This window comes from Rhipicephalus microplus, chromosome 1, assembly GCF_043290135.1.
Source record: "Rhipicephalus microplus isolate Deutch F79 chromosome 1, USDA_Rmic, whole genome shotgun sequence".
NCBI lineage: Eukaryota > Metazoa > Arthropoda > Arachnida > Ixodida > Ixodidae > Rhipicephalus > Rhipicephalus microplus.
In genome coordinates this window covers 48,363,306-48,376,430 of record NC_134700.1, presented here as the reverse complement: position 1 = coordinate 48,376,430, position 13,125 = coordinate 48,363,306, and the positions used below count along the sequence as shown (strand labels likewise).

Sequence of the window (13,125 nt, the reverse complement as noted above, 5' to 3'; positions counted from 1 at the left end):
TTGTGAAACGGCGCAGCCATGCAGGCGGGGCATTTAGTTCCCTCCCTATTTGTTGTATACTACTGTCCTTGTGTACATCGTAGAACACATAACAGTAATGATAGCAAACAGATCATTGATTCGGGTAGGCTTGGTGTTTTTATTTAAAATGGAACAACGAGGAAGCTGCTGAAGCTCGTGCCTGTATACAGCTGCTTTATATGGAGATGAAACTTTAACGAAAAAAAAAATGTAATGATAAACAGTAGGCTCATAACAAACAACATTTCTCTGAGGGGGCATGGAATATATGTCCCATGCAAGGCTATGCATTGCAGTCGTTACTGCATTAATTATGTACACGTACTGCAGGGCATGCAAGTGTATGCAGACACACGCTGACGAAATGACATTTTTTGCTACATACAAACGTGCACCGCACCAAATAAGACGCACGTGTTTGTATAGTCAGGGAACACTCGTGAATATTGATGAAATCACACAGCTCGCTTACAGTATAAAACAAACACAATTGCGAACAATAAAATGCGACGCTGTTTAAAGAGGCGGACCCAGGTTACGAGGAGAATTATCAGTATGGCATACACACCACGTGTCAAGCTTTTGCAACATCTAAAGAGACTAAATATGGAAAGTTGCCTTTGTAAGTTAACATGACAGTACCAAATGGAGAAGCCACACGAGAGAACAATTCATCGTGGGCTGAAGAATGTGTTTTAAATATTATACACAGCTTTGCAAGATAATATCGACGAGTTTCCTCGTCTAGGTGTGGGAGGTTTAGGCCTGATAGAATGCGATGTTGCTTCAGAGCCTTTCTTTCGTAATATTGCAATTTTATTCAACTCTTTCAAACGCGGCACCGTAAACTTCTACTGGGTGCTCGAACACGGCAAGCAGGTCGCGGGGCAAAATCTTTGTAACATTTTATTACCGAAACAGCGATACTAGCAATGCTTGAGCTGCACTTGCTGTTTTCTAAATTGTAACCTCCTCAATCTCATCACTGTGATCAGGAAACAGAGAGGAAAAGTACAGCAGTAGTACGTAGAGAAATATTCAATTTCAAGCCCTTTAGCAATATCATCTAAACAAATTGCCAGTTCACTGTTGAATTCTCGATGGAAACAAACAGCTGATCAGGGACGCAAGCTTGGCTTGGCACTGGCTTGGCCGTTCATACAGAGCCAAAAGCCGCTGCAGGAAACTGGATTGCGGATCGTATTGAGACAAAATATTTTATACATTTTTGTTTTCTTTGTTTCATTTCTCTAATTGCTCTAGTGATGGCGTGGACCGCGCTTCGTGATCTCATGTACCGGCGCACTGTTTTTAAGTTTAGTATGGCGCACGATAATACATGATTGCGTGCTTTAATTTAAAAAGGTTCGCGAGTATGGCAGCAACACTGCAATGTCGGGAAGAGGCACGGGGAAGAGGATAGTAGTAGAACCAGTAGCAGCTGCATGCCCGGGTGGAGCGACTGATGCCCAGATGGAGGAATATCAACCCGATCCCTTTTGTGTTGGCCGTTCTGGCAGTTCCGCCGACTTTATAGAAAGAGACGACCCCGTCGCTTGTCCTCTTCTCTTTTTCTTCGGGCATCAGCGACAACATTGACGGACGACGTGTTCGACTTCACCGTGCACGTGAGTATAGGTTGGTTTTTCATTCGAGTGAATTCTTGTTCAGATTTGCAACTTGTCGACTTCATCCTGATCACCTGTCACCGGCAATAAGTCACATACGTGTGATATTTAGGTGAAATAAATGATAATGCACATTTTCTGCTCCATTTGCGTGACTTAGCTACACCAGGACATGAGGTAAAGCCTTTGTCGCCTAGCCACTAGCAGGCAAGATCGATCACTCGCATCCTTCAGTTCACGAATCAACGCGCCTGCCTTAAAATTAGTAAGCTGCTCGCAAAGAAATCTTACCGAGGCAATTTTGTTTTCTGTGAACAATGCACCGTAGATTTGTCTTGAATAACAAAAAAAAAAAACTTTAAAAATAAATGTCGCGACCTCTTAGAAAACGCCGTGTCTAAGAGCTAGACGCGTCATTTTGTAAAAGGCTCATTAAATTCAGTATGTTTTCGTAGTTTCTGCTTGAAATTATTATTGTCTATGAATTTCATGGCCCAATCTTTTGCTTTGGCTGAAAATCTCGGCGGCAAAAACTTTGTTCAGTGTCCCTTTAAGGGCAGGTGTAGATGCCATCATTTCAGTCGCAAATCTTTTTGCTAGTCGGTCGGCTGGTTAACAATAAGAGTACTAACTAGAGTTCCAGATTTCATCAGCAACACAACGTCATGGCTTCATCAGATGCTGCATTATATACATTCTATCCTCGTTTTTAAATAGGTGTACCGTATGGTCCACTGTTACAGGAAACAAGCGAGCTCATGGACAGTTAGCCATGTGGTGCTAACTGGCAGCGAGGCTTGTGAATGGGACGCATGCGCATAGAATCGGGGTGCACCCAGTTTTGTCTGCCATTTCTCCGCCTGTACGCATGACAGCATTGGAAAGCGCATCCGTATTTTAGCTGCGCAATTTATCTAGCCCAGTGCCTCCTGCTTCAGGGATTTCCTGTGAGCACAAAAAATGCATGATTTTAATCGTTGCTGCAGTGTTTTGCAAGTTGTCACCGTAAAGCACATCATATTTTTCGCATAATGCTCGCTGCAACTAGCAAGTTTCGATGACTCAAAATGCTGTTCAGGTCTGATGTAGCAAACATTTTAAGCTCGTCCTCGTGACCATGAAATATCGGTTTATTAAATAATGGAAGGCAGAGTTGGTATCAGTTGCTTTACAGTGTGAAAATGAAAAGTGCGAAGGACCGTGCCTCGCAAGTAAGCCCCGAGAGCATGAGCAGAGAAGTAGCAGATGAGGATGCTCATGCGCTACATTTCCAAATCTCACCAGCACTAATGCTTGACGGACTGCTGGCCACGCACTAGCGTGTTCTTTCTGAAACAGGACTTTGGCCCTGTAAGCAAGTTCTTGAAGGGCATAAGTAAAACGTAGAATGGGCCCCCTAAATGCACCCATCCTTGAACCATTGGGCTTATGAATTAGTGCCCTTTTCAAAATACAACTATTCTGAGCTATAAATTGTGACAGAACAGTGCACGAAGTTTAAAAATGGGAAAAAAGTCTTTAAATGTCCCCTTTATACATTGTGTTCTTGTGATGTCACTTCTGCCGTTGTCGCCCTCTCCCGCCATGCCCGGGTAACTCCCTGGGTACCTACGGCAGTTCACGTGCTGCAGTGCGGTTTGTTGGGGGCTCGTCATCTGTTGCTGTGAACGATGTGGAAGCATTGTGGTTTTTTGTTGTCTTACTTTAACGAGCTTATTGGATTAGGAAGGCCTCGCTCGTTCACTCGATACAAGACCAGATAATCAAGATGTGCGACACATATACCACCCACGGCGTACACCGGCTGCCCGCCACAACCTATGAGGGCCTATTATCTTGCTTTCACTACAAATTGCCTGGCCCAAAAACAAGTGAAAGCTAAAATCTCTCGAGCCGCAATTTTAAGAGTGGATGTGCGAAGCGCAGCTGCTCCCATCGAAAACTAGTCGTGCAGAGCTAGGCAAGTTTATAAGAGATATAATATTATGAATATATTGTCACGGCCTGCGCCACCAAAGTAGCAATGCCCCCCCCCCCCCCCCAAGTGTTTTAAACAGTGCTGATGTTGAGCTTGAGCCTCTTTGATTGCAATTTGTAGAAATAGTCGAGGAAAATATTATACAAGGCAGATAGCGACTTTGCGTGGTGTGTGCCGCGGTAATGCTAGTCATCACTTTATTTTTCGCGTATGCTTTAACACACTTTTCACTTTGTATTTTGCTTTTGTCGTACGCTAATGTACAGTGAAGTCACTGAACATGATAGAGACCGTGTATAGAATTAATTGACTAATTAAAAAAAATCCTGACGCCCAACTTGAACCGATCGGCTATACTTCAAAGTGAACTAATATTGTTTCCCATTCTTTATAGTTTGTTTCAATGCAATACCAAATCTCTGCGATCGCCATCACGATTTTAAACCCCTTCCTCGCCATCATGATTTTAACTGCGGACAAGTTTGTATGTACAGTATCTTGGTAAGCTATATCTGTTTGCAGGTAAATATTTGGCTATGGCACTTACCCGTAATGAAGTTGCACCTGAAGATGCAAATGTTGCAAAGTTTCTTCAAGTAGCTTTTGTTAATCTGCACCAGCCAAATACGCTGGTACTTTTAGGAAAATCGGAATGTGCGTTCTCAATTTCAGGTTATAACTTTCAGCGAAGAAACACCCTAAGCTCTGCTCCCTCTGCGTGGACTACTAAATCAACTTGCCTCACTAGCAGCTCATAATTTCTCAAACTTGCATCGTGAGGCAAAACTAAACGGGTGCAAGCACGAGGAGACAACATGGCAGTTGTAGGCGATAGATTCGGTTGGTGCCCGGGCATGTTGGTGGTGCATTTCGGAAGTGACGAAAAGGCGCTGCGAGATGCACGTGCACACTTTGTATAGTTGCTGTATTGGACAGCAAACTTTTTTTCTTATCTGAGCAGTTTTACCAAAGGAAGCTTCATCATATGGCGTGATAAATGAAGCGAATCCACAGGTTGAACCACATCATAGCCTCGCTGTGCTTTTGTACTTTTTTTAGCTCGCAAAATTTATTTGTACATATAAGTGACAACTTGCCAGTAATAAGGCAGCACTTGTTTCTTTACCATATGATCATCTCCGGTGTCCTGCTGCCTTAATATTTCAAATTCTAAGCATTTACATTATTGTATGCTAACTTTTCCTTCAAAGTGAGACAAGCCACATGTGTATCGTAGATCGAGAAGCATGCCAGTTTTACGTACTTGCAAGGTAAACATCAGAAATGCACAGTTGATCAAAAATACTAGTTTAATGGTGCATCTACATAGCAGAGCACCTGTGGCATCTCGGGAACAAGATAATGCCACATATGTTACAAGAGATAATTAAAAAAGACAGGGGACGTTCCGTGAACAAATAGAAACAAAAATAAAATGGCACGTGGCAGCGAGCGAAGGCGACAAGGGGGGGGGGGGGGGAGAGCCCGTGGGACTTCAGCGGATGAACGTAAGGTGTGTGTTTAATATGTGGAAGAAAAAAAAAAATTCAAAATTTTGGCGACTGAAATGAGGGTGACTTAGTGAGTGCGCTCATAACGAGAGTAAACACGGTTATTATTTTTTTTTTTCAAATCTCTATTGAAAGCCACAAAAAATCTGTATGTGGTGCAGCCTAACAGAAGGTCCGTGAAGGCAAATTATGAATTCGTCGTTGTACAAAGGCCTTTTTTTTTTTTTTTTCATGCGCACCATCCCCGCCGCGGTAGTCTAGTGGCTAAGGTACTCGGCTGCTGACCCGCAGGGCGCAGGTTTGAATCCCGGCTGCGGCGGCTGCATTTCCGATGGAGGCGGGAATGTTGTAGGCCCGTGTGCTCAGATTTAGGTGCACGTTAAAGAACCCCAGGTGGTCTAAATTTCCGGAGCCCTCCACTACGGCGTCTATCATAATCATATAGTGGTTTTGGGACGTTAAACCCCACATATCAATCAATCAATCATGCGCACCATAAATAGTGCTCAAAATTTAATTGCATATGTTGTTTTCATCCTCGCTGTATTCCGTGCTGTTTATGATGTAAAAAAAAAAAGTAGCACGCTGAAGTGGTGCTGCTTTTGGTCAACAGTTGAAAATGGCGGGGTGCATGAATGCGGAATACTGCCGCTTGCACTCAAATCACTCTTGTGGTCACCTCCCACTGTTTGCAACATGTGTTGTGTATACACAGCTGCATATTTCCTAGCTAGAAAAATTTGATTTTAGGTGTTTCACGCCATTTTCCATGTAACTATTCCACAATTGCACACACTGATCAGCAGGCTTTCAATTGCGCTGAAGGACACAGGTGCCATAAAATTCAAAGTCGATTCTTTCGAGAAACCGTATGTAAAGGCTGAAGCTTCATGTGTACATACACACACACATACCATGTTGTTTTTTGTACTTTATGAAAGCTGCGAAGGTCTCATGTGCCTCCAAGCGTAACCTGTCTTATTTATTCTCCATCACCGCAAAAGTTTTGTGAGTTTCAAATAAAAGTACTTTGCGCATGGCCACTTTTGGGTAATTTTTTTGTGTAGGTGTTATTTGAGCAGCCTCCAGTGTTTACTTTATAAGCCTGTATGTATATGTTGCATTATAAGGATGCAGAATGTGTGTAGCTGTGCAATATAGATGAAGTGTAAAAATTAAGTGTGTCTATTGTAATGTTCTTGCAACCAATCTTACCCCCGTATTCTAGAACGTCCCTCCGCTCAATGCTTCACCTTCACTTGAGATGGCTGATGGGAGCGCCGTCTCTAAGCAGAGAAAATTGCTGCATGTCAGCAATAATCTGCTGTGATTCTCGAGTAGCGCAGCGTCGCTTTCAAACGAGCAGCGGCACAGTGCTCAACTCTGTCAAGTGAAGGGTGAAAGTCGAGTCGGGGAGCGTTTATGAATATGGGGGTTAGTTTTGTTGTCTTGTTAACCTGCCATTAACACTGGATTGATGCTACTTTGCTCTAGCTGTACAGTGCTCTCCAAGGCTCAAGGAGGCACCGCACGGGGAAGGCTCGGAGCAAACCATGCGTGAGTTTCCTTTCATTGTTACACTATGCACGTATTAAGTGATAGACTTTAATGTATGCTATTTGTATTGTGCAAGTTTTTGGGGACATACAACTTCCAACACTTATATGTTCTGACGAAAATCACGCAAGAATGAAAGAAGCTTGTGCAAAAATTATGCAAGAGTGTAAGAAGCTTTTGCAGAAGTCTGTGAAATGAAGTTTTGGAATTTTGTGGCAATGTGTCATTGTACAGTGGTCAACAGTCTTGCTCAGCATGCTTGACTGCAGGGCTCCCGGCTGCACAGGCGCATCTACGGAGTGCCTGATGCATGATGGGCCAAATGTCAGCCTGCACACTGGTGCCTCTTATCCCCGTTTGTCTGTTACATCAGTGTCTCTTGTAAAGGGGATCAACAGTGCTACCTTTTTTTTTTTTCGAATGTAATGAGTTCTTTTTTCAGATTATTGTTGTTTTAAGGTACAGCCTCACATTTCTATCAAATACTGAAGATTCTATTTTTCCTTCTAGATGCTATGAAGTCACTCCTTGTGTTACAATACAGTGAACACTGTTATGAGAAAAGCTACTTTATGGAGTTAACTCACTCCATATTGACTTAACACACAGAATTGGTGAAAACTACACTCCATTCCAGCTGCATTAGGAATAATATTCATTTGCATACTTCTGTTTCTTTTGTTTGTTTGTTGGCTGGAGGTTTGGAGTATAGGGTGGCCAGAGGGCACTGTGTAGTCTTTCTTCATCTTCCCAATTTTGTGAACATCAATTGATAGCCGTATGGGAAGCAGCCAGCATGCTGAAACAGCGGTGCAAGCATGCAAGATGTTCACCATTGCATGCAGTCAGTTGCTGTGAGCAACCTACTGCGTACAATTAACTGCGAGTGGTGAACTAACGTTGCACTATGTGTGCCTCCTGGAAAGCTGCAATGGTAAAGTGCCACAATCGTATAGTAACATGGATAACATCGCAATTTGTTTGTTGAATAATTTTGCAACAGAATCAATGGAGTTTTGGATAAATTTGTGTATCTACCTGGTTCATCAAAGCTACAGAGTCAAATGCGGTATATACTCGCGTATTATGTGTACTTTTTTTGTCAATCCGGTCATGTGCGAAGCTAGTAGGAATCGCTGGCCTAAAAGCTCAACTGGGAATATATGTTGCAGGCGCTGTCACAGCTGTCTCAAAGCGGATTGTCATTTGTTTGCTAAGCCTGTTCAAATGCCCCCATTTTCTTGAATTTCTTCCGAACAGTGCTCACAAAAACCAGTTCCCACGACAGGGTTATACCAGAGAACATAAGTACTCTCCAATAATTGTCGGGAACCCAACGTAAAGTAAGATGCAGACAAGGAAGCGCGATGCCAACACAGTGCTGTGTGTGTCGCCCTTCATGTGTGTGTGTGTCCATTCCTTGTCCCAGTCTTCTATTGCGTTGTGTTCCCTCCGATATCTAACCAACACACCCAAGCTTCTATGCTAAGTCTTATTCAACGCACTCTTCTGCTGGCTCCCATACTGAATATTGCATGTCGAAGAACTCCACGCTGATGTGCTTAGCGGTAGCACGGTTTCAGTTTTCTTCGGTAAGCTTTATAACAGCAATCTGCCTCATATATAATTATTGTAGCCTATCACAAGGAACGGTAAAAACGCAATGGCCAGATGGCGAAACCGAAAAAAAAAAAAAATGAGTGCGAAAACCTGGCTCATCTAGTTGATGTGACAGGTCCTTGCACGCGTTCAACGTCTGTGCTGTGTCTCGGGAATACATTCTTGCCGTGGAAGAGGTGGGAAGATAGGAGGCAAACCTTTAGGCATTTCGGACTACACATAAACAGGTTTCAGTTTTCAAGTTCGATATTCTAGGGAAAGCATAAAAGTTCATGGAAGAAGCGACCTTGCACTCAGTCCATTTTGTGTAAGACTGCACTCGCCTGCTCGACAAGAAATGTGCCTGACCAGAGCATCATGAAGTCAAATGTGTCTGTGTGTGTGCTGGCAAGGTGGCTCGGGCTGGTTGGGGAGGGCAAAGTATGCGAGCAAAAAGTTTCTTGTAGTAAAGCAGGCTGGCTAATTATACTGGTGAGCAAATTATGTGAGGATGCAGATTGTGCGAGTAAATATGGTATGTACTCTTGTATGTTTCAGCTCTATTGCTACGGATCCTGCGGATCCAACTTGGCGTCCGGCAGCAACAAAGAGAGGTTCTGCAGGAGGTGCGACAGCTGAAGCACAAGGTACGGCTCTTGTTCGTGCCTCAGCACGCCCAGCCAGCACAGCGCCCCTCTGACCTTCCCCGGCTGCCTGCTGGTACAATTGGAGAAGTGGAGGCAGCAGAGGCAGCTGTGCAGAGTAAAGCTGTGGCTGCGGCTTTGGTGTATATTTCTTGATTTTTAATATGCCTATGTAACATGCAGAAATTTAGTACTGCTTTAAGATACTGTGTTTCGGGAAACAAACTAGTCAGGTTATCTCATGAGCCACTGTACTACAGTCGAATATGAATAATTCGTACTCAAAGAGGCCAGAAAATTTGTTCAAATTAAAAGAAGTTCAAAATAATGAAAGTTACCGTAATTACTTGAATCTAACACGCACCTTTTTTTCGGTTAAGAGAGTTCATAAATCGCATGTGCGTTAGAATCGAGTACGAAAAAAAAAAATGAATATGGTCATTCTATTGCCATCGCCACTTACAAAATGGCCGTTCCCTACGTGCGTCGGCATGGCGCGTCGGTCATTTCTGCCTATGTGTTTCCCATGCGCGGCACTTCATACTTGTGCTGAGGAGTTCGTCATCTTGTAGTACATTAGCATCGACGGCATGGTAGGGCCGACTCCAAAAACTCGACGAGTGCACCACAATGCTGCTTCTAAAAGAAAAGTCGTCGCGTTTGCCGGAACGGACAGAAATCGGGCCACATCGCGGTCATTCGGAGTTCCCGAAACGTGCGTGCGGGACTGGCGGAAACAAAAGCAGAATATTGTCGACAGCAAAGATTCACGCAAAGGCTTCAGTGGACCACAGCAGGGTCGGTTTCCACAAATTGAAGAGCTGCTCGGCGAGTATGTGATTAAGCAGTGAGCGGCACAGGTGCCCGTGACGACAGAACTGCTCCAAGTGCAGGCTATGCAGTTAGCCTTAGAAAAAGGGCTAATGCAGAGCCATTTTAAAGCGAGCAGGTGCTGGCTAACGAACTTTATGAAGAGAAAAGGCTTTTCCCTCCGAAGGCGAACGGGCATATGCCGGAAGTTGCCGGAGGAGTACGAAGAAAAGCTTCAGAGTCTTCAGAGGTTCCTCCTAAACTTGCAGCACAACAACGGCTACCTGCTTGGGCAAATCGGGAATGCCGATCACACGCCTCTTTACTTCGACATGCCTGGCACCACAGCCGTCTAGAAGAAGGGGGCAAAGCAAGTTTGTGTACTGACATCGGGCCACGGTAAAACTAGAGTGACAGCAATGCTCTGTTGCACGTCAGATAGGCATAAGCTTCCCCCGTACTTCATATTTAAACGGAAGACGCTCTCAAAAAGGGTCGTTTTCGCGAGTGGTGTGATCAAGCGGGCCAACGAGAAAAAAGGGTGCGCGTTGCAACCGATGTCTTAGTTTTTTTTTTTTTTTTTTTTGTCGTGGAAACCGGGCGCGCGTTACAATCGAGGGCGCGGTAGAATAGAGTAAATACGGTAAACGAGCGGAGGGCTCACCATGCAGTGATGCATGTGCATGGAGAAGTTTTATTCACAAATTACAGGACATCCGTCATTAATTAAAGTAGTCAATACATGTCTGTACACGTTGGCCTTGCAACGAGTCAACAAGTTTTGCGTGCAGTTTGCAAAGCATTTGTACTTCGGCTTCAGTATTCTCCTGGCAAAAGAAGTTGCGCGCGGCAATGTCCAGTGCTGACACTCTTCGAAGACAACTGTGTTTCCACTGTTACCATCTGCGCTGCAGCCGGAGCGTGGCCAGCACATGATGAGAATAAAGGAGCGTCTCCACCTGGAGAAAAGCAGATCGGCATTCGAGAGAGAAACACTCCGCGGCAGCTTTTTTTTTTTTTCTCTCTCTTCATGCGCGGTGTTGAAAGGAGAAGAGTCTCTACATAGCAGGAACGAAAAACAGGGAAGCGTGACACCAGCGCGTTGCAGATCGGCATGAGAGAGCTTTTTTTGTCTCTGCGACAGCTTTTTTTCGCCTCTTTCTCTTCATGCGCAGTGTTAAGAGGAGAAGGGTCTCTACGTGGCAAGGACGGAAAAAGCCGAAGCGGGGCACAGGAATGTCGCAGATTGGCATTTGGCAAACATTCCACCGCAGTCTTTTCTTTCCTTTTCTTCATTTTCTTCTTCAAGCACAGCGATGAGGTGTCTGAAGTGCCACCGCAGGATTGGGCAGGGTGCTGAGAGCATTTTCGGAGCGCGGTATAGCTTTGATAGGACCACAGCGTCAGTTCGAATTAAGTGTGTTGGAAATAATGAGATTCGACTGTATTTACTATAGTCCGTGAAGTCCGAGTGAACTGTCCTAAGCTAGCAGACGATGTAGGCGGCATCGTGTGTTTGATGGGCAGTGACTAGCAATAGCCTGCTTAAAACAGACATTAAGTAATTTTGTTCATTTATCACCCTATTTCGTGTCCGCTGCGGCTCTCTCTACTTTGAGCTACAGTTCACCCTGCCTTGTGTTAGCCGATTTCTTAGTTTTTTAAAAATCTAACATGCACCCAATTTTGCAGTGTGAAGAAAAATGCACCTTTGTTTATTGTGATGAGATTTCTATAGCGACATGCCTCTTTGTTGGCTATCACAGAAAAATATAAACAGCGAATGGTGCGACCATCTAGTGCGACCTTTATTTTTCTATCAGTTTCATCTATGACCAAGATTTGGTCGCTCTAAGGTTGCCTCTTAGTACGCCTTGATCATGTTCATTTATCTTGTTGTGCTCTGCTTACAATGCATTGATTAAAAACATGTCCAAGCTTCTTTTTGAATTCCACATATTTTATCGTTTTTCACCTGTAGAAGCTACTCCTGGTCAACATTCAGGCAAAGACATTGTAACCTCGAAGAAACGTGTACTGGAATTTGAGCACTGTACAAAGTAATTATACTATTTCATAGCTAGAATCAATATTTATTAAGGGTTATAACAGTGTTGTATTTGATTTCATAACAGCGAAACTGCATTCAGAGAAGGACTCTGAAAGGTTCTCACACTCAGTGTGAGAGGGCTGATGTGGAAACCATTTTAGGTCAAGTGAGTTGAAGTTAGCGTAAAAACAATGAAATGTTGTGATGCCCAAAAATTCAAGTTGTTGTTTTCAGTGTCCTCTTCTTGCAGATTTTTATCATGAAAACATTTCGATGTGCTGTTGCGTTTACCCCATCTATGCTTCTTGCATTTTTTTACAGCGCAAGCACCTCCTGCAGATTGGGGGACGTGGCCTCCGAGAAATTGGTGTGAATGCCATGAAGGCTGTATTGGCACATGACGTGCAAGTGCTGTACAGCCTTCATGGCAGAAAAGGGAAAAGGGCCTTTGTGAACCTGAGGCTCTGTAGATTAGTGACAGGTTAGACTTGTTCATTGTTTTATGTGTGTGTACCCTTGTGTATTCTCTGTACTGCAGTGCTTCATGTGTACTATGGTATTTCTGTTCTTGTATGCAGATGTCATCTGCCAAAAAGCTGGGTGCGACCAGGCGGAGGCCCTCAACTTTATTAAGAGGTGGCTGCCAGGGTCTGGTGATCGCTGTGGGGGCAGGAAGCGGCGCTTCAGAGAAGCATTTGTTGTGGAGCAGCATGATGATGCCCACTCTCAGAGTGCAGATTATCGGCTGCTCGCGGCAGCTGGCTTCCTGCCCAGCCACAGCAGCCAGGGCCTTGACAGCACCACTGTCACTGTGCCCCCAACGCAACCTGACCTGCAGTAGAGCGGGCCTTTTTTAGTTGTGTATATATATTTTTCAATGTATACATTTTTTGTTGTACCAAATAAATAAAAAAAAACAAAGAATAAATAGTCTGCAGACTGTCGGTGGTGCACTGTTCGGCTAGCTTATGCTGATTCGGAAGCACCATCACCATGTTTTAGTTACAAAAAAATGCTCTAAACTATGAATATTCTCGATTACCATGTGGGGGACATATGTGGGCATTGCAAGTGGGGGACATACGCTTTCAACATTTACTTAACGACTTTTTTCGATCTGCTGTACCAAATACCAGTACCAAATAAAGCACTCGCTATTGCAAAAGATAAATTGGTAAAAAAATAAACTACACTTCTAGTGTTGGCAAAGGGAATGAGGTATAAAAAATGAAATAGATCGAGTAACTGCTTTCAGTTCTCAGCATTCAATTTTCTGTTGCCCCAAGTATACAGGGCTGCAAAGCTACAAGAGCGGGTCATCGAGGCA

General features: G+C 44.0%; 1 protein-coding gene across 3 annotated transcripts; it reads left to right on the top strand.

Moving 5' to 3' along the window:
* Window positions 1-794: 794 nt before the first annotated feature.
* Window positions 795-12,726, top strand: LOC142765433 (uncharacterized). 3 transcript variants are annotated; one of them, XM_075866584.1, is made up of 5 exons: window positions 795-1,649; window positions 6,641-6,695; window positions 8,853-8,941; window positions 12,120-12,279; window positions 12,377-12,726. In XM_075866584.1, exons 2-5 carry the CDS (start codon window positions 6,692-6,694, stop codon window positions 12,637-12,639), a joined length of 516 nt encoding a protein of 171 aa, XP_075722699.1. In that variant the 5' UTR covers window positions 795-1,649; window positions 6,641-6,691; the 3' UTR covers window positions 12,640-12,726. The 3 variants fall into 3 exon arrangements, with proteins under 3 accessions (XP_075722699.1, XP_075722642.1, XP_075722597.1); XM_075866527.1 differs by having other exon boundaries at window positions 6,633-6,695; XM_075866482.1 differs by lacking the exons at window positions 795-1,649; window positions 6,641-6,695; window positions 8,853-8,941 and having other exon boundaries at window positions 8,951-12,279.
* The last annotated feature ends 399 nt before the right edge of the window (window positions 12,727-13,125 follow it).

Excerpts from the sequence above, each read along its gene's own strand:
- LOC142765433 (XM_075866482.1), top strand. The coding sequence starts at position 12,003 with ATGCCCAAAAATTCAAGTTGTTGTTTTCAGTGTCCTCTTCTTGCAGAT. Across the intron at positions 12,280-12,376 it reads GCTCTGTAGATTAGTGACAG|ATGTCATCTGCCAAAAAGCT; the intron begins GTTAGACTTGTT and ends TCTTGTATGCAG.